General features: G+C 41.2%; 1 protein-coding gene across 3 annotated transcripts in view; it reads left to right on the forward strand.

Annotated features, from left to right (window-relative positions):
• UFC1 (ubiquitin-fold modifier conjugating enzyme 1) overlaps window positions 1-21,109 on the forward strand; it is a 36,317-nt gene extending 15,208 nt beyond the window's left edge. The window contains exons 2-7 of one of the 3 annotated variants that reach the window (XM_043964678.1): window positions 15,288-15,566; window positions 19,447-19,514; window positions 19,801-19,864; window positions 20,065-20,141; window positions 20,378-20,468; window positions 20,689-21,109. In XM_043964678.1, coding sequence (XP_043820613.1) covers window positions 15,444-15,566; window positions 19,447-19,514; window positions 19,801-19,864; window positions 20,065-20,141; window positions 20,378-20,468; window positions 20,689-20,760 — 495 coding nt within the window. In that variant the 5' untranslated portion in view covers window positions 15,288-15,443 and the 3' untranslated portion in view covers window positions 20,761-21,109. Of the gene's footprint in view, window positions 1-15,225; window positions 15,567-15,692; window positions 16,259-19,446; window positions 19,515-19,800; window positions 19,865-20,064; window positions 20,142-20,377; window positions 20,469-20,688 lie in introns of those variants that run through there. The other 2 variants (XM_043964677.1, XM_043964679.1) reach the window with 2 other exon arrangements.
• Window positions 21,110-21,702: the final 593 nt, after the last annotated feature.

Here is a 21,702-nt window from a genome sequence, read left to right on the forward strand (position 1 = left end):
AGAAGTGCATTCTCTGCAATAGAGTTTGAATGCTTGGCAGTTCAGCTCAAGAAAGACCACAGTGCCTAATACCATGTGATCTTCAGAATCTTCCTAAAATAATTCAAATGGAAGCAATTCAGTTTTGTGGGATGGAGCTGGTATCCTCTTCAGGTTTCATAGGCATACAACAATGAGGTCAGCACAATGGCTCTGAAGATCTTCAGTTTGGTAAACAGTCAAATACCTCCTCTCCCATATTTTCCTTCAAAGACTGAGCTAGCTCTGTCAGTGCATGTGTCAACCTCATCGTCTATGTGTACACCCCTGAAAAGTATACTGCATGGTGCCAGTTGGTGGAGAACCTCTGTTGGTGTTAGTTGTTAGTCCAGAATTAGCCCAGGCAGCAGAGAATCAATCCATACTTTGTTACAGTCTCAGAGGCTGCATTCAGTGCACAACCATCTACAGACAAAAAATTATGCACCAATTCTTCCTCCACTTTGGTCTTGGCTTGAAGCCTTTTCAAGTTAAATAATTTACCATCATTATATTTGCTGATATTGATGCTGTTTTTAGCCTCATTGAAGACATCTGACAATATTGCTGAAAACATCATGCTAGGGGGCAGCTAGGTGGTGCAGTGGATAAGGCACCAGCCCTGGATTCAGGAGGACCTGAGTTCAAATGCAGCCTCAGACACTTGACACTTACTAGCTGTGTGACCCTGGGCAAGTCACTTAACCCTCATTGCCCAGCCAAAACAATAAAACAAAACAACAATAACAACAAAAAACCATCATTCTAAAAAGTGTGGGAGCAAGCACACAACCCTGTTTTACTCCATTGGTGAGTGGGAAAGCTCAAGAGTTTCATCCTGTGATGAAATAATGGGATTTAGCAGGTACTCAAAGACCCACCTGGAGATTAATCTATACTGATTGAATCAAGTGACTGCTGATTAAGCCTACTTCAAGTTAATTGGATTGTAATCACACCTGGCTATCCCTTAAGAAGGTATTGTTCTCAGAAATTAGACTGTGAACTCAACTTGAGAACACCTTCAAAGATAATGGATTTGGATGACACCAACCAATCACCTTGAAGCAGTGTGTAAGGACCACCTCTATTCTAGACCTATAAAAAAGCTTCCACAAACAGCTTGCTAGTGTGTTCCTGATTAAAGCAGGCTCGTGGAGGAGGACTTCAGGAAGAACCCAACCAGGCTGGAACTCTAGACTAGACTGAAGCTGAAGCTTCTGATTTAAGGCGACCACAATTTAGATTTTAAACATTGCAATCCCTTATCCAGAATCTGTGCAAGCCTGCTGTCATAAAACTGATGTACAATACTGATAAACTTTTCTGGGCAACCAAACTTTGACATCATTTTCCACAAGCCCTTATGACAGACAGTATCAAGGCATTGGTCACATTGACAAACATTGTGTACAGATTTCTGTTGTGTTCCTGGAATTTCTCCTGGAGTTATAGGGCAGCAAACACTATATCAACCATTCCATGACCCTTTCTGAAGCTACAATGGCTCTTAGGTAGATGACCATCTTCTAGGTGAAGCTTATTAAAGAAGACTCTGGCAAGAATCTTGCCAGCAATGACTGAGAGAGAGAGAGAGAGAGAGAACCCCTGTGATTGTCACAGGACGATATATTAACTTTACCTTTATAGAGAAGAACAATGGAAGCATCCTTGAACTCCTGGGGTATAATCTCTTCCCATATAACCTGGAAAATTTCAGTCCCCTGCCTTATAAATTTCAGCTGGAATCAAATCAGCACCAGGCACTTGACCATACAAGAAGAACTTAATGGCATTCACAACCTTGTCATCAGTTGAAAGTTTGGCTAAAGAGAAATTGACTTTTTTTTTTTTTGGTAAGGCAATTAGGGTTAAGTGGCTTGCCCAGGGTCGAACAACTAGTAAGTGTCAAGTGTCTGAGGTCCGATTTGAACTTAGGTCCTCCTGACTCCAGGGCCAGTGCTCTATCCACAGAGCCACCTAGCTGCCCCGAGGAATTGACTTCAAACTGAGGTATACAGTTAGTGGCTTCAGCATTGACTGATGATAGTCTGTTGAGAACACTATGGAAGTGTTCGGTCCATCTCTCCAGGTTCATGTCCTTATCACCAACTGTAACTCCATCAGCACTAAGTAGTTCAGAAATAGCCTTCAGGGAATCATAAAAGCTGTTTGGATTGTTACTATCAGAGTAAAACTGAATTTCATCTGCCTTTTTACTGAGCCAAGAATCCTGCATCTTTTTAAGCTTTGCTTGTACTTTACTTTTGATGGGATTAAACACTGCCTTCTTAAAGACAGATGAACTATTCTGCTGGTAAACCATGAAGACTCCTCATTTTTCGTTTGGCAGTTTCTGAATTTCTCCATCATTTTCATAAAATCAATCTTGATGTTTGCAAGTGTTTTGGCCAAGATAAGTAAATGTGGTGCTGTACACCAAATCTCTGAAAGCTGCCCACTCCTTTTCTGCTCCATTGTTGCCAACCATACATTGACTCAGCTTTCCCTCAAAGTTAGCAAGAAATTTTTCCATTTGGAGAAGTACTCTAATCTGTTGACATTAAGTGTGATAGTTGTCTTGCCTCAGGGCTGCTGCTTTTGTTGAATAAGAATATTTATCTTGGAGAGGATGAGTCTGATCAGTCTAACACTCTTCACCACACATCACCTTTATCATTCACATCCTGTCTTTCTTTTCTCCTATTAAATGCCAATATTTGCTGTGAGGGTGCATTCACAAAGTTTTATTGCATTTAGGTAAAGAGGAGACAGTGTTGGTGATGAGAAGGTCATGAGATGCTCAAGTTTCCATAGTAAGTAACCACTGTTGTTTCTGTTTCTGACTCCATTCCACTCAAGGACTCCCTGCCATGTCTCGTGGTCTGTGCCTACTCTTGCATTAAAGTTACCTAGAATTATAAGTTGATCCTCTTGTGGTACATTGATGATAGAGGTATATCTTTGACCTCATCAGGGTTAATCATGGTAGGAGCATCCACACTCCTGATGGTAGTGTAGTACTTTTCCTTCAAGTGGCAATCACATTGTCGTGAGCCTATCGTTCACTCCTTTTGGTAGACATATAAGCTTGTTGACTAGTTTTGAAAGCAAAACTGATACCAGCTTCATGGTGCTGCCTTTCACTGCATCTACTCCAGAAAAATATGTATCCAGCTAGGACTTTGGTAAGCTGGCCTTATTTCACTCAGGGCTGCTATGTAGATGTAATACTTGCTGAGCTCACTCACAAGAGATGTTCATCTTTCAGATATCCTGGATTTTTTGTTGTCCATAAGCATATGCACATTCTGTGTATGGATCATGAGTGGCATTGACCTGTTACAAGAAGTTTCTAGTTCCTTGCTAGTCATTGAACAGGTTACAGAGAGTAGTCCACTGCAGTTTATCCACTCAAGAGTGTGATACATACCATCAATAGGTGATGGACATGTGTATCTTACAATTCCACAGGTGACACATATATCATCCCTCCTCCTGAGTTATATAAATGTACTGAACATCTCCTTCAATACATCCATTCCCCCCATCACTTTACAGTTACAAAAGAAAACTCATGGGACTTTGAACAGTTCCCCTTCCCCTTTATCCTATCTAATAAAGCATGTAGTAGGGGCTTAATAAAACTTGATTGGGGGCAGCTAGGTGGCGCAGTGGATAAAGCACCGGCCCTGGATTCAGGAGTTCTTGAGTTCAAATCCGGCCTCAGACACTTGACACTTACTAGCTGTGTGACCCTGGGCAAGTCACTTAACCCCATTGCCCCGTAAAAAACAAACAAACAAATGTTGCTTAGAGCACTGTGAGATTGCCCAAGGTGACAGTCCAGTATTTATCAAAGTATATGATGATTAATTTGGAGGGAATTACCTAGTTCTTCATAGGAGGTCTTTATCTCTTCATCCTCTGCAAGAGATATTAATGCATTTGTTTTTATTAAATCCTTTCAGTCGTGTCCAACTCTTCCTGACCCGATTTGGGGCTTTCTTGGCAAAGATACTGGGGTGGTTTGCCATTTCCTTCTCCAGCTCATTTTACAGATGAAGAAACTGAAGCAAACAGGGTCGAATAACTTACCCAGGGTCACACAGCTAGTAAGTGTCTGAGGCCAGATTTGAACTCGGGAAGATTAGTCTTCCTGACTCCAGTCCTAGCACCCTATCCACTGTGCCACCTAGTTGCCCCTTGTTAATGCATTAGCTGCAATTTTATTCTTTTTTTAAAATGGCAAGTTTTGGGGCAGCTAGGTGGCACAGTGGATAAAGCACTGGCCCTGGATTCAGGAGGACCGGAGTTCAAATCCAGCCTCAGACACATGACACTTACTAGCTGTGTGAGCCTGGGCAAGTCACTTAACCCCAATTGCCTCACAAAAAAAAGAAAGAAAGAAAAATGGCAAGTTTTCTCCTACTTTACCTATGGTATCACCTTTTATGTCTAAACTATGTACCTATTTTGACCTTATTTTAGTTAAGGTGTAAAATGTTGGTCTATGCCTAGTTTCTGCCATACTATCTTGCAGTTTTCCAAGCAGTTTTTGCCAAATACTGAGTTCCTATCCCAGAAGCTGGAGTCTTTGGGTTTATCAAAGAGTACATTACTAAAGTCATTTACTACTATGTCTCCTGTGCCTAACCTATTCCATTGATCCTCCACTTTATTTCTTAGCCAGTACCAAATAGTTTTGATGACTGCCACTTTATACTAAAGCTTCAGATTTGGTATAGCTAGCCCACCTTCCTGTGCATTTTTTTTTCATTAGTTCCCTTGATATCCTTGACCTTTTGTTTTTCCAGGTGAATTTTGTTATTATTTTTTCTAGCTCTATAAAAGAATTTTTAGGTAGTCTGATTGGTATGGCACTGAATAAGTAAATTAATTTAGGTTAGAATTGTCATTTTTCTTATATTAGCTTGGCCTATCCATGAGCAATTAATATTTTTCCAATTATTTAGATCTGATTTGATTTGTGTGAAAAGTGTTTTGTAATTGTATTCATAGAATTCCTGGATTGGTCTTGTCAAGTAGACTCCCAAGTAATTTATATTGTCAACTGTTACTTTAAATGGAATTTCTCTTTCTATCTCTTGCTGCTAGACTTTGTTGGTCATGTATAGAAATGATGATGATTTATGTGGATTTATTTTATATCCTGGTACTTTGCTAAAGTTGTTGTTTGGTTGATTCTTGAGGATTCCTTAAGTATACCATCATATCATCTGCAAAGAGTGATAGTTTTGTTTCCTTCTTGCCTATTCTAATTCCTTTAATTCCTTTTTCTTCTCTGATTGCTAAAGTTAACATTTCTAGTACAATATTAAATAATAGAGGTAATAATGGACACCCGTTTCACCCCTGATCTTATTGGGAAGGCCTCTAATTTATCTCCATTGCATATAATACTTTCTGATGGTTTTAGGTAGATACTGCTTATTATTTTAAGGAAAGCTCCACCTATTCCTAAGCTTTCTAGTGTGTTTTTTTGTTTTGTTTTGTTTTTTAGCAACAAACATTTATTTTATTTTTTCCAGTTTCATGTAAGGGTAGTTTTCAACATTCATTTTCATAAAATTTAGAGTTCCAAATTTTTCTCCCTCCCTCCCTCTCCTCCCCCCTCCACAAGATTGCAACCAGTTTATATACGTGCAATCCACAAGTGTTCTTTTTATCAGTTCTTTCTATGGGGGTGGATAGTAAGCTTCCTCATTAGTTCCTTGGGATTGTCTAGGATCATTACATTGCTGAGAGTAGTTAAGTCATGCTCATTGAACAATACTGCTGTCACTATGCACAATGTCCTCCCAGCTCTGCTCACTTCACTATACATAGATGTTCATTAGTCTTTCCAGGTTTTTCTGGGATCATTCTGTTTGTCATTTCCTGTAGCACAAGACCATTCCACTACAATCATATAGCACAGCTTTTTCCAACATTCCTCAATTGATGGGCATTCCCTTGATTCTCAATTCTTAGGCTCCACAAAGAGTTGCTATAAATATTTTTTATACAATTTTCCCCCTTTTCTCTTTTTCATGATTACTATTGTTAACTGCTTCCCTTCCATCCTATTCCGTTCCCCATAATATTTATTCTATTATCCCACTTCTTTCATCCTATCACTCTTCAAAAGGGATTTGCTTCTGTCTGTCCCCTCCCCCAATCTGCCCTTCCTTCTTTCACCCCTCTCTCTTTATCCCCTTCCCCTCCTGTTTTCTTGCAGGGTTAGAGAGATTACTCTACCCAATTGAGTGTGTACATTATTCCCTCCTTGAGCCAATTCTGCTGAGATTGAGGTCTTTGAGCCAATTCTGATGAGGGTTAGGCTCATTTAATGCCCAGATTAAATAGATTACTCCACCCAGTTGGGTGTGTCTGTTAGTCCCTCCTTGAGGCAACTCTGATGAGTTTAAGGTCTTTGAGCCTTTTCTGATGAGTGTAAAATTCATTTACTGCCCTGCTCCTCTCCCATCTCTTCCCCCATTCCATAAGCCTTTTCCTATTTCTTTCATGTAGGATTTCACCTCTGCCCTTTCCCCTCCCCCAGTGTATTCCCCATACCCCTCAATTTAACCCTAAAGATATCATCATGGGGCAGCTAGGTGACACAGTGGACAAAGCATCAGCCCTGGACCCAGGGGGATCCCAGCCAAAACTCAGCCTCAGATACAAGACAGTCACTCACTGTATGACCCCAGGCATGTCTCCCAACTCCAATTTTTGATAGTTCTCTAGGGTCTTGTATTTGAAAGTCAAATTTGCCATTCAGTGCAGGTCTTTTCATCACAAATATCTGAAAGTCCTCCTTTTCATTGAAGTCCCATTTTTTCCTCTGAAAGCTTACGATGAGTTTTGCTGGGTAGGTGATTCTTGGTATCCCAATTCCTTTGTCCTCTGGAATATATTCCATGCCTTCCAGTCCTTTAATGTAGAAGCTGCTAGATTTTGTGTTATCCTGACTGGGGCTCCACAGTACTTGAATTCTTTCTTTTTGGCAGCTTGCAATATTTTCTCCTTGACCTGAGAGCTCTGGAATTTGGCTGTAATATTCCTAGGAGTTTTCCTTTTGGGATTTCTTTCTGGAGGTGATCAGTAGATTCTTTCAATTTCTATTTTAGCTTCTTCTTCTAGAATTTCAGGGCAATTTTCCCTGAGAATATCTTGGAAGATGATGTCTAAGCTCTTTCCTTGATCATGGTTTTCAGGTAGACCAATAATTTTCAAATTATCTCTCCTCGACCTATTTTCCCTTTCTAGTGTTTTCATTAGGAATGGGTGCTGTATTTTGTCAACAGCTTTCTCTGCATCTATTGAGATAATCATATGATTTTAGTTAGTTTTCTTATTGATGTTGTTGATTATGTTGATAGTTTTCCTAATGTTGAACCAGCCCTGCATTCCTGGTATAAATCCCACCTGGTCATGGTGTTTTATCCTGGTGATCACTTGCTGTAATCTCCTTGCTAGTATCTTATTTAAGATTTTTGCTTCAATATTCATCAGGGAAATTGGTCTATAATTTTCTTTCTCTGTTTTGGCTCTTCCTGGTTTTGGTATCAACACCATATTTGTGTCATAAAGGGAATTTGGTAGCACTCCACCTAGTTTTTCAAATAGTTTGTATAATATTGGAATTAATTTTTCTTTAAATGTTTGGTAGAATTCACTTGTAAATCCATCTGGCCCTGGAGATTTTTTCTTAGGGAGTTCATTAATAGCATGTTCAATTTCTTTTTCTAATATGGGCTTATTTAATGATTTTATTTCCTCTTCAGTTTTCCTGGGCAATTTCTATTTTTGTAAATATTTATCCATTTCATTTAGGTTGTCAAATTCATTGGCATACAGTTGGGCAAAATAGTTCCTAATTATTGCTTTAATTTCCACTTCATTAGTGGTGAAATCACCCCTTTCATTTTTGATACTGGTAATTTGTTTTTCTTCTTTCTTTTTTTTAATCAAATTAACCAATGGTTTATCTATTTTATTGTGTTTTTTTTTTCACAAAACCAGCTCTTAGTTTTATTGATTAATTCTGTAGTTTTCTTGCTTTCAATTTTATTTTAATTTACTTATTTTTTATTTTATTTTATTTATTATTTTATATTAATTTACTTATTCAGTGCCATACCAATCAGACTACCTAAAAAGTATTTTATAGAGCTAGAAAAAATAATAACAAAATTCATCTGGAAAAACAAAAGGTCAAGGATATCAAGGGAAGTAATGAAAAAAAAAATGCACAGGAAGGTGGGCTAGCTGTACCAAATCTGAAGCTTTAGTATAAAGTGGCAGTCATCAAAACTATTTGGTACTGGCTAAGAAATAAAGTGGAGGATCAATGGAATAGGTTAGGCACAGGAGACACAGTAGTAAATGACTTTAGTAATGTATTCTTTGATAAACCCAAAGACTCCAGCTTCTGGGATAGGAACTCAGTATTTGACAAAAACTGCTTGGAAAACTGCAAGATAGTATGGCAGAAACTAGGCATAAACCAACATCTTCCAGCTTATACTAAAATAAGGTCAAAATGGGTACATAGTTTAGACATAAAAGGTGATACTGTAGGTAAACTAGGAGAGGAAGGAATAATTTACCTCTCAAGATTTTTGGAAAGGAGAACAGTTTATGACCAAACAAGAGATAGAGAATATTATGAAATGCAAAATTGATTATTTTGATTACATTAAATTAAATGTAAAAGTTTTTACACAAACAGAAGTAATGTATCCAAAATTAGAAGGGAGACAGTGTGGTAAAAAGTTTTAACAGTTGGTTAGCAATAATGGGGAGACGCCAGTTTTTTTTAAGGACCACTCTTTGGGGAGGAGACCAACGGCATGAGCTACGCACGCCAGTCTGCCTGCTAAGCACTCCACTTCTGGGGTGCAAGCTTAAAAGGCAAGGAGAGAACGGAAGTGGGCTCTCTTTCCTGCTCCGCTGGTCCCCTGGCTGCGCTGCACAGAAAGACGCTGACTGGAGTTCGACTCAGCCTGGCTCGAGGTTAGCAGCACGCGCTTGACACAGTCTCTCTCTCTCTCTCCCCAAAGGTGGCCTTGGGCTTTTGGTGAGTTTTATACGGAATATAGACTAAGCTTAGACTTAAGACTATTTGTTTTGTATTTCTACTTTCCTATCCAAAACAACATCACCTGGTAACTACCACACACTAAAAGCTCTAACTAGAAAACCAGAAGCTTCTTCCATTTACTAGTCTGGGAGATAAATTAAGGGAAAGGTTAAAGAGGGGAGATTTATTTGTTTTGTTTTGTTTTTTGTGAGGCAATTGGGGTTAAGTGACTTGCCTAGGGTCACACAGCTAGTAAGTGTTAAGTGTCTGAGCCCGGATTTGAACTCAGGTCTTCCTGACTCCAGGGCTGGTGCTCTATCCACTGTGCCACCTAGCTGCCCCAAGAGGGGAGATTTATGATCTAATATCCAATTTTAAATCTCACAACAGAAAGCTGGGAAACAATTTTTATAGCCAGTACTTCAGATAAAAGCTTAATTTCTAAAATATATCAGGAACTAAATCAAATTTATAAGAATCCAAGTCATTCCCCAATTGGGAAATGGTCAAAGGATATGAACAGAGGCAGTTTTCTGATGAAGAAATCAAAGCTATCTATTCCCATATGAAAAAATGCTCTAAATCACTATTGATTAGAGAGATGAAAATTAAAACAACTCTGAGGTACCACCTGACACCTATCAGATTGGCTAGCATGACAAAAAAGGAAAATAATCAATGTTGGAGAACTTGTGAAAAAATTGGAACACTAATTCATTGTTGGTGGAGCTGTGAACTGAACCAAACATTCTGGAGAGCAGTTTGGAACTATGCCCAAAGGGCTATAAAGCTGTTCATACCCTTTGACCCAGCAATACCACTATTAGGTTTTTTCCCCATAGAGATTATGGAAAAGGGGAAAGGACCCCCACGTACAAAAAATATTTATAGCTGCTCTTTTTTTGGTGGCAAGGAATTGGAAATTGAGGGGTTGCCCATCAATTGGGGAATGGCTGAAAAAGTTGTGGCATATGAATGTAATGGAATTCTATTGTGCTATAAGAAATGATGAGCAGGAGGAGTTCAGAGAAACCTGGAAGGACTTGCATGAACTGATGATGAGTAAGATGAGCAGAACCAGGAGAACATTGTGCACAGTATCATCAACATTATGTGTTGATTAACTGTGATAGACTTGATTCTTCTCAGCAATACAGTGGTCCAAGATAGTTCCAAAGGATTCATGATGGAAAATGTTATCCAAATCCAGAAAAAAAAAGAACTGTGGAATCTAGATGCAGATCGAACCATACTATTTCTATTATTGTTTATTGTTGTTTTTCCTTTTTACTCTGATTCTTCTTTCACAGCAAGACTAATGCAGAAAATATGTTTAATCTGATTGTACATATATAACCTAGATCAAATTACTTGCTGTCTTGGGGAGGAGGGAGGGAGATAAATTTGAAACTAGAAATCTTATAAAAACAAATGTTGAAAACTATCTCTACATGTAACTGGAAAATAATAAAATACTTTTATAATTAAAAAAAGAAAAGAGAATAACAAATGGACAAAAGTAGAAGATTTCTATAATAAGCTGTTTTCTCCATAAATGTCAGTGAATATAGGACATTTGGACATCACAGTACCCCATGTGCTGCATGAATAAATAAAAATGGCCCTAAAGGAAACATAGATAAGAAAAGCTTGATAAAATTATATCTATCCAGAAGAGACCAATGCTGGAGGCTCTCATTTTGAGAGAGCCGAGGGAGCACTTCTTGAATGATTTGAAAGGGAAGATGTCAAGCAACTGCAAAAAAATCACAGACCTTATTACTGATGTGGGATGGAATTTGGGGTCAAATTGATCGTGAGTCATCCCAAAAGAATTATAAGATTCAATGACTCAGTTTCCCAAGTTTTATTGCAATACTGTCGGTGACCACAGGGAGAGAACCAGAATAGTGGAAAGATATCTCTTGAATAGTGAAAGAAAAGACAGTTATATTTATTGTATGGATAAATTGATTATCAGTCTCATTATAATAATCTCCACCTTAGGGAAGTACAGGGGAGGGCCTGTCCTACTCATTATAATAATCTCCACCTTTGGGAAATATAGGGGAGGGCTTATCCTAATTTGGAGTTCCTGGGGTCCTAAGCCAACCCCTGAGGTGGGTACCTTTTTTGGAGTTTACATGTCATAAGGTAAATCTGGGAACAAATTTGGCCTTTTCTGCGCATGTCTCTTTCTGATTCCCATGCTTAGTTTCAAAACATCTTCATTTTTCATTTATTTTTAGTCTAAATTTCTATAGCCTGTCATTTTTTCATTGTTATAGTCTAAGGTCTTCATGGCCTCTCTCCCTCTGTTCCTGTTATGGGTACTGATTTATGTGGGTAAGAGAACTTAGCATCTTGACTTGCAAGTTATCCATTAACTGGGATCTGACTCCCTCTTAGAGCTCATATCTGAACTAGAGCTTGGGTCTTAGGTTTTTCTGTTAACCCCCTTTTGCCTCCTGCATCATTACCACCAAAAAATGAAGATCAAGAGCATATCAATAACTACCCATCTGCCTTATATTCCAATATTTCAGTAAGTCTGTGATCTCATCAATCAAATCAAAATTATCCATTAAATTCCTCCCAGGATAAGGTCATTACTTTTTTTTTGGGGGGGGGCAGGGCTATGGGGGTTAAGTGACTTGCCCAGGGTCACACAGCTAGTAATTATCAAGTGTCTGAGGCCTGATTTGAACTCAGGTCCTCCTGAATCCAGGGCCGGTGCTTTATCCACTTTGACACCTAGCTGCCCCCTAGGTCATTACTTCTAATCTTATCACCATACTACTAACTGTAGCCTTGACTAACAGTCTCTGTCAGCCTCATCTCTCCTCTGATTGGAGCACTTTACTTTCCTTTATAGACAGTAGAAATTCTATTTTCAACTTACTTCACTCTGCATCTGCAGCTCTGCATAGTTTCAACTCCATAAAACAAGATTCTTTCCCTTAACCATGACATGGGGCTTAAGATTAATCAAAAAAGAGTTTCTCCTATGAGAAGCAAACCCAAAGATGACCAGATAACAGAAAGGTCTTATCCAGGAATCAAGGGACTATTTAAGTTTATATTGACCAACTGCATATCAGGACTGACACATCTAAGAAGGGGAGATAAAATTCTATAACAGGATAGTCAATTAGACTTGGATAATACCTGACCTGAGCTAGGAGACAGAGATAACCTCAAAGGTCAGGACCATCATTTCAAAAAAATACTTCTCCACTCTCAGGAATATGACAAGTATCCAAGCTTTCCCCATCTCACCCCAAAAGGGAACTTTCCAGTTTTCTAGTGGATACCCCATCTATCCTCTTTTTTTAAAATAAAAAAAAATTTTTTTTCCCATCTGTCCTCTATAAAAGCTTTTGCTTTCTCTCTGTGGAGGAGGATGTTTCTAAGCCCTTCTCCCCAGGGGTGAAGTCTTTGACTTCCCACTCGGTCACTTTCTCTAGTCCCAAATAAAAGACCACTTTCATTCTAATTGGACTGTGTTTGAGAGTGTAATTCTTTATTGAGAAATACCTAAGGACTCTCACCTCTCCCTGTAATATCCCCTTTCCTGCCTCCTTAAGGGCAGAGACTATCTTTATTAATAGTATTATTATTAGTTATACTTAATAGCACAGTGCCTGGCACAAAGTACGTGTTTAATAAATGTTGATTGGATTGGATTACCAGCTGCTAGAAGTGAGTGCATTAGCATCTCATCCTTCAAAGATAAATATAGCGATGCATCTCTTCCTCTTCATCCTATAGGATTTATGCCCATTCCTCTAACTAATTGTGAGGTTTTCCTCAACCCTTAGATACAAGTGATTTAACAGTAGTGTTAATCAGTTTGTAGACTACAAACTGTGATTTAAAATATTTAGATATTCTTTAGCAGCTTAAGGAAATGATAATGAAGTAAGATAGATATTGAAAGGAGCTAATGCAAATGCTATATTGTCAACTTGTCTACAACTTACCTAAAATTCAACTATCTCAATTCCAATTGTGGTTAGGTATAGCTACCAATAAGTTTAAAGGTTAGATACCTAAAATAGTAACTTCTGAGCTATAGCGGACCAATCAGAGTTGGTGAGAAGTTGGAAAGCCAAAATTAAACCAATATGGTGGAAATTCTTGATAGCAGAGAAACAACTCAGAGAAATACAGGCCAGAAAGGCTGTGTCTGGGATGGCAAATACAGATTCCAATAGATATCTTCTTATGTTATGAACCTGTTACTTAGTAACAGGGTTATTTTAAGTAAGGTATATAGAATGGCAAGTGACTCTGCTGGTATCTGGCTGATGGTTTCTTTCTTCCTATTGTATTTGTGCCCCTTGGATTATGTTAAATTGTGAGAAGAGTCATTGTATATAAATATCCATGGATCCTGAGGCTCTGAGTCTTTGGATCCTAGACCTGACAGCGGCTTTATTGTGAAACTCTCTCAATAAACCTGTTTTATTTTGGCTTGGAGACTGTTTTTTCTTCATCTACACTGCAACTTAGAAATTTTTGCAACATAATCCAACCAAATTGGGGGGGGGGTTACTCTTGTTCTCTTTTATTACATGGATATCAATGCATGGAAGCACAGGCTCTTGCTGTGTGACCAGTTCATGGGTTTTTTTGTTTTTGTTTTTGTTTTTTCTGGTTATAAATTTCTCTTAATATCCTTTACACTGGTTCTCCAACTAGATGGTATAGTGGATAGGGGGCTAGGCCTGGAGTTGGGAAGATATGAGTTGAAATCCAGCTTTACTTCTTCAAATTTTGGGCAAATCATTTGACCCTTGAGTGCTTGTGCTTGTTTTCTCAACTGTAAAATGAGGGTAGTAGTAACACATTGTAGGGTTGTTGTGAGGATCAAATAAGAATATGAAGCAGTTAGCATAGTGCTTGGCACATAGTAGGTGCTTAATAATTGCTTGTTCCCTTGTCTTTCCTTCTACAGCTATTTTATACTTTCTTGATCTGAGAGCCATTGAATAAAATTGTTTTTGTTTTGCCTTCTTCTCTTGTAGAATCTTAACATATGCATGAAAGATAACTTGGGAAAAAAACCTTTCAGGCTACATTTTGTTCTTCTTTACTCCCTCTTTCTCAATATCCAGTCAGTGAGCAATAAGCATGATACAGTTTGCATCTTTCCCATGGTAACATGTGGCTGCAATCTAGAAGGTCTCAAAATTTGGGGTAATCCAAGGCTACAATGGAGAGAAGCAGAGTGGGCAAAGTGGGCTGCACTCGGCACTTCCCGAGATGTTTGGAGAAGTAATAAGAGTAAAGACATATATAAGCAGAATAGGAAAGTGAGCCATTGGGGAAGGGAGAGGGCAAGGAATGACAAAATGGATAGCTTTCCCACTGTGCTACATTGGTACCCACCTAATGTCAGAGATCAAGGTGCGAACCCCCTGTGAGAGAAGGTCCACTAGACGAAAAGGTGTGCGTAAGTTGTCATCTGCAGCAAGTGAGCGAGTACCTATATCCATGAAATCTGCAAGAAACCCTTCCCGGTTCCCCTGAATGCCAGTGCCTACCCCGGTAAAGCTGCCTCCGATTCATCATCTCGGTCTACATCGAGATTTGTATGCCTCCCCCATTAGCCTGAACTCCTGGAGGGCAAGGGCCGTTTTTGCCTTTCTTTGCATCCAAAGCACTTAGGACAGTGCTTGGCACATCGTGGGCTTCTAACAGATGCTCGCTGACCTGAGAAATCCATTAAGGGGCCCACGTGTACTTGTTTGGGCACAGGGACTCTAGGATATCATAGGACCAGCGCAGAATTGCCTTTGGTTGGTTGATTGGGTCTAGCTCCGTCCCAGCGTACAAGAACCGGGTGTGTGTGTGTGTGTGTGTGTGTGTGTGTGTGTGTGTGTGTCTGTGTCTGTGTCTGTGTCTGTGTCTGTGTCTGTGTCTGTGTATATTTTACGCGCTAGAGGGTGGAGAAAGCGCTTTATAAACTTTGTTTATCCTGCGGATCTTGGGTTCGAGAGAACCAGTGAATTGAGATGATAGAATTGCGGCGAAGCTGCCACGTTTACTCTTGCTGTAGATTTTTTTTCTAGGAAGAGCTTTACCGAGCATGAGCGGAAGTCGTACGTCATGGGGGGGAACCTCAATGACAAGCCTCCGTGAAAATACCTTTTTCGTCTCTTTCCATTCACAGGGAGAGGGGCAAACACAGGTACATGTCGGTGAAGGGCAGTACAATCGAACGAGTATCACTGCCCAATGGCGTTCTAGCTTCCCTTAGTAAAAATGGTGGAGGCTAGGGAGACCGAGAGGAGGAATGCTTCCGGGTCGCCGTATGCCCTGATCTAAGATGGCGGACGAGGCCACCCGGCGCGTTGTCTCCGAGATCCCGGTGCTGAAAACGAACGCCGGGCCCCGGGATCGGGAGTTGTGGGTGCAACGACTCAAGGAGGAGTATCAGGCTCTTATTCGGGTAGGTAACGATTCCTCGGTCGTCTGTGTTGGGAGAGGGGGAAGGTGGAGACATAGGTTCTTCAGGAATAGGCTCCGGGCAGCAGCTGCTTCCGGTTTTGCTTTTTTGGGGACTTCCCCTCCAGACCCTCAAGATGCGGCTGTTTGAGGGAAACTGGAAGAGTGGAAGAGAAGGCTTTCTCCCCCCGAGCCGAGGGCCTCGCGGACCCTGATCGTCTCCCCGCCTAGGCGTTAGTGGGGCGCCTGCGGGAACGTGACGTGTCCCTCCTGCCCTCAGTTCTGTGGTGCTCAACTCCCGGTGCCCCGCTTCTCCATTTCCTCGGGCCGAAAGGCTGAGTAACGACCTGGGAGGCCAGTAGCCTCGGGCAGGGAGCTCCCAGAGAGCCCGAGGGAGGGGAGGGTCCAGAAAGAGGCGTGGCGCCCGCTTCGGCCGGCTGAGGGGTTTGGTCCGGGGGGCGGCCGCTCGGCCCTCTTCTTGAGCCTTGGACGGATCGATGACCCCCCCCCCTTTCCTCGCCCCGACCTCGTCTCCAGCTGCACGCTTGGCCGCCCACTGGACGTTTCACCCAGAGGCCCCTGGAGGAGAAAGGCACCGGGCAGCCCAAAGCAGACGTGTCCAGAGCAGAACTCATGGTCTTGTCCGTTTCACCCACGCTTTCTCCAGATGTTCCTGTTCTGTGCCGGGGCCGAAAGGTTTCCTCGACTCTTACGTCGCCTCTGCCTTCTCTTAGTATTCGGTCACTTGACAATTCTGCCTCCGTAGCGTGAATTGGCGCCCCTTTATTTATGTGTACAGCTCCTGTGGTCCCCAACCTCCGACTGGAACATCCTCCCCATTTCGGTCTCCGCTTCGTCTATTACCCCACACGGCTTGCCAGTTAATACTCCTAAAGTATATATGCAGCCAAAACCATTTCCCTCCTCAAAATCTTAAGTGATTTCTTCCTGCTCTAAGATAAATACAGAGTTCTCAGACTGGCTTTTTTTTTTTAAGTGAGGCATTGGGGTTAATGTGACTTGCCCAGGGTCACACAGTAAGTGTTAAGTGTCTGAGGCCAGATTTGAACTCAGGTACTCCTGACTCCGGGCTGGTGCTCTATCCACTTCGCCACCTAGCTGCCCCTCAGACTGGCTTTTAAAGGCCTCTGCAACTTCATTTTATTCCTTTCACACTGTAATTAACAACGATAATGGTAGTGGTGTTTTGTAATATGTTATTTTATTTATATATTTACATAAAATTTACATAGCACCAACTATGTGACAGGCACTATACTAAGTACTTTACAAAAACCTCATTTACCTGAGATAGAGGTGTTATCATCTCCATTTTACAGTTGAGGAAACTAAGGCAAAGTCTCTATTGAATTAAATTGAAGGTAGGCTCTTCTCTAGTAAAACAGGAAGGTAGCTGGTGTTGTTTTAAGTGACTTGTCCATGGTGACACAAGACTTTCTGATTCCAGGCCCAGCTTCTCTATCTTTTGGGGCTACCTCAATGCTATATGCTTTAGCCAACCTGTTTGACTCCCTGTATAACATTTACTTGTCATCACCCCCTTAAAGACTTAATTCGATCTCTGGTTAGTGTTGTTTTTCTCCTAAACATATCTTGTAATTATTTGTCTGCATAAATATTGTAAGGTCCTCATTCTGAGTAAACTGTCATTTTTGTCTTTTTATTCTTAGCAACTCAGTGCCATACATATAAATCATATTAAGTATCTATTGAGTCAAACCGAAGCTGGGTCCTCAACTAGTCAAACAGGAAGGTCGCTGGTGTTGTGTATAGATCACTAAACTGGGAAGTCAGAAACCTAGTTTTCCTTTTCTGCTGTGTTCCTAGATAGCTGTGTGGCTTCACCTTTAAGGGTCTTAATTTTGCAGTCATTTGCTGATGGGTCTGCTGGCCAGAAGTCTCTTCCCACTTCAGTCATCCCTTCACTCAGCTGTCAAGGTGATCTTCCTAAAGTGCAAGTCTGACCTTGTCACTTCTCCACCCCAACCCCTACTGCCCCCAGTCAATTCCAGTGGTTCTGTTACCTCCAGGATCAAATATAAAATCCTCTATTTGGCCTTTTATCTCTCTTTCTTTTCAGTGAGGCAATTGGGGTAAGTGACTTGCCCAGGGTCACACAGCTAGTGAGTGTTAAGTGTCTGAGGCTGGATTTGAACTCAGGTACTCCTGACTCCAGGGCTGGTGCTCTATCCACTGCGCCATCTAGCTGCCCTATTTGGCCTTTTATAACCCACTCTCCCCTTCTCCAGTCTTCTTGTACCACACATCTCACCACATACTCTTCAATCAAGTGACAGAGGCCTCTGTGTGTTTCTTCAAACAAAACATTCCATCTCCTGACTGGGCATCTTCAAACTGGCTGTTCCCCATGCATGGAATACTATCCCTTCCTTGTCATCTTCAGCTGCTGCCTTGGCTTCCTTCATGCTCTGACTGAAATTCCACCTTCAACAGGAAACCTTTTCCAATCTTTCTCTCTCTCTCTCTGCGGGGCAGTGAGGGTTAAGTGACATGCTGAGGGTCACACAGCTAGTAAGTGTCAAGTGTCTGAGGCCGGATTTGAAGTCAGGTCCTCCTGAATCCAAGGCCAGTGCTCTATCCACTGCGCCACCTAGCTGCCCCCAGCCTAATCTCTCTTAATTATGGTGCCTTACCTCTGTTGATTATTTCCAATTTATTTCCTGTATATAATTTATTTTTGCTTAGTTTGCCTGTTGTCTTCCCTTTTAGTTTGTGAGCTCCTTGAGAGCAGACTTACCTTTTTTTCTCTTTTTGTATCTCTGATACTTAGCACAGTGCCTGACACTAGAGATAGGCTCTTAATGTTAATTGGTCCTTAGAATAGGTTTCATGGAAAAGAGCCTTTTGCTATAAGAAATCTGAAAGTTATAAGGAGTTGGAGATAGCACTAAATTCTCTCCTCACCTTCCCCTCCAATTCCCCAGATGAAATTTCCCATTACAGTGAAAGTGTGGAGTAGAAATTCTGTGGCTCCCTTGTGTTTTAGGTGGGCCTGTGACTGTCAGGGTGCCAAGCTGGCCCAGAAGAGCTAAGTTAAATCCTAGCATTGCCACTTAATACTTTACCTCGGGCACTTCACTTAATTGCCCCACTCTTCAGTTTTCTAATTTTGTAAAAAAAACAGATTATACAATTTGGAGTACTTGCCTCACATAGTTGCCAGCAAAATGCTTTGCAAAGCTTGTAGTGTGTGAAATATCTGTTGTCATTTGCAGAGCCTAATCATTGTCTAGGTGTATTGAAGAAAGGTCTCTTGATTTTTTCAAAGGGGTATCTGATTTATAGTATGAAACCAGGGCGAGGGAGAGGTTAACTCATCTTTTTAGTACTTTCTGAACATTTTCTCATTTGTTCCTCTAAATGAAGTGGTGCAAATATGATTATCCCCAATGTACAAGTGCACAGTCTGGGAATCAGAAGATTGAGTAACTTGTTCATGGCCATATAGCTATTGAGTTGAGGAGCTAGGACCCACACTTAGACTGAGTGCAAATCAAGTACCACATCCCCATCGATCTGCTCTATCTGATGGGAAACCCTCCCACTTCTGTCTGGGACCTCAGCCTTAGCACAGGCAAAGGTCACGGCCAGAGGAATTGTTAGGCTACTCTGAAGGGACATAGAGGCACATTTCTCCAAAGTGAGAGGAGGAGAATAAGAGAATTCTGAGCTGCTTCAGTGTTTTCCAGTTTCTCATTGCTGGAGATTCTCAAGTCAAGGCTGGATTACAACTTGTTGGTAATTTTGTAAATGTTCCAACAGGGTTTGGGTTGGACTAGATGACCTTTGAAGTGCTTTCCAGCTTTTAAGTCTCTGATCCCATAACCCCTTTGTACCTCTAGTATGTGGAGAATAACAAGAATGCTGACAATGACTGGTTTCGACTGGAGTCCAACAAGGAAGGGACTAGGTAGGTATGACCTCTGGGGAGTGGTCGAAGGGTATTTGAGTGGGTGTGACTAGGGGTCTGGCACCCCAAATATCACATGGAGGGCTGCCTTCCCTCTTCCCCCTCCTTCCTAATTAACCCAGTGTTAATTATGTCTGCAGCAGACACAGTTCCCAGGTTTCCATTTTACCCTAATTCTTACCCCACAATAGGCTTTCCAAGTCTGTAGGCCAGCTAAAGAGTCTGTGTGGTATGGGTAGGAAAGAGGGAAAGAAAAGTGGGTCTGAAATATTGGAATTTGTTACAGATGGTTTGGAAAATGCTGGTACATCCATGACCTACTCAAGTATGAATTTGACCTGGAGTTTGATGTGAGTGTGGTGGGATTGAAAATGTGGGGGAGGGGGAAATAGGGGAACCCTCAACATGCAGACTAGACTCTTGGGCTGGGAAAAACTATGAGAATGAAGGGATGAAACTGGGATATGAACAGATATGGATACTTTGGGGCAAGCATTGCTAACCAACAGCCCACCCCATAGGAAAGGTTGTAACTCTTTTATTCTTCCAGATCCCGATTACATATCCCTCTACTGCACCAGAGATTGCTGTCCCTGAACTGGATGGAAAGACAGCAAAGATGTATAGGTTGGGACTGAATTGGAGATGGGAAAATGTTGGGAGAAGGGGAGCTCAATCCGATTTCATGTCAGGGTTGTTTTGGTTTTTTGCCAAGAATGGGATGGGGGAAGTTCATTGGCCCTTTTCTTGGCCTAATTTACTAGGCAAGGGAGGGACATTTCTCTTCATTTCTTTCCCAGTTGCTATTATATTCTGTAGTGTGGGAGTCTTGAGTCTTCTCACTTTTCTTATCTCTCCCTCAGGGGTGGCAAAATATGTCTAACTGAACACTTCAAACCCTTGTGGGCTAGGAATGTGCCAAAGTTTGGACTGGCTCATCTCATGGCTCTGGGGGTAAGTGTGATGGTATATGGTGATTCTCTTTCTCTCTCTCTATCTATTGATTGTATATATAAATAGGTGTTGGGGAAAAGGCCAGAGATTGTGTAAGAAAGGTATCAGAGAATTACAAGGGGTTGGAAATGAACTGGATTTCCCCAAAGAATCTCTCAAGATCAGAATTTCTGTTGGGGTCAGAGTGTAGAGTGAAATTTATGGATTCCTTATTTTGTAGTTGGGCCCTTGGCTGGCAGTAGAGATCCCAGACTTGATCCAGAAGGGGGTGATCCAGCACAAAGAGAAGTAATGCCTCTGCCTGAACTTCTGATGTACTTGGCTCCTGCCTCCTTCTGCTCTCACCACCTTCACCCACCCAGCTGATAGAGTTGGCCTTCTCTGCCTCTTGCCATGACGTTGCAGTGACTGGGCCTCTGGGTTGCATTGCTACAAATAAGCTTTGCCCTTACTGTATGCTGGGACTCATAGTCTGGCATCACTTGGGGACAGCTGGCAGACACTGGGACCATGATTCCACCACTTCCTCATTACTTGGAAAGATGTGAAGATCCTGGAGAGATGCAACATGAAAATTTATGTCACTTTATCTGCTGGAGGCAGTAGCTATGTCCTCCTTGAATAAAAGCTACTTCCCCTGACTCCTGTCTCATTCTTTTTTTTTTTTTTTTTGCTTGAGGAAGAGGGAGGGCAGAGGGAAGAGGTGTCAGCAATTAACAACTGGGAGTGTACACAAAGTGGGCAAACTGCAGGGACTGCCTTTGACCCAGAGGGTCAAATACACATACTTCAGCCTGGCATTTAATTAAGGTCTTTAACTTTCCAAAACTACTTTTTCAATCTGACTTAATACTGTTTTTATCATATTCTACATTCCAGGCACAATAGACCATTATTAGTTGTTCAGGAACATTCTGCTTTCTGCTTCCACATGGGTGCAATGCAAGCTTTCTCCCATGCCTAAAATGTATTCTTTCTCTGCTAAAACCTTCTGTAGATTCAAATTCAGCCTCATACACTTGACACTAGCTGTGTGACCTTGGGCAAGTCACTTAACCCTCATTGCCCTGCCAAAAAAAAGTATACTAAAAAAAACAACCTGTAGAGAAATTTCAAGACTCTATCTGAAAGAGAAAAAGGAGCAAAAAGCACAAAAATATAGCAGCTTTATCTGTAGTGGTAAATTACTGAAAACTAAAAGGGTGACCATTAATTGGGAAATGGCTTGACATGT

This window comes from Dromiciops gliroides, chromosome 4 (assembly GCF_019393635.1).
Source record: "Dromiciops gliroides isolate mDroGli1 chromosome 4, mDroGli1.pri, whole genome shotgun sequence".
NCBI classification, from domain to species: Eukaryota; Metazoa; Chordata; class Mammalia; order Microbiotheria; family Microbiotheriidae; genus Dromiciops; species Dromiciops gliroides.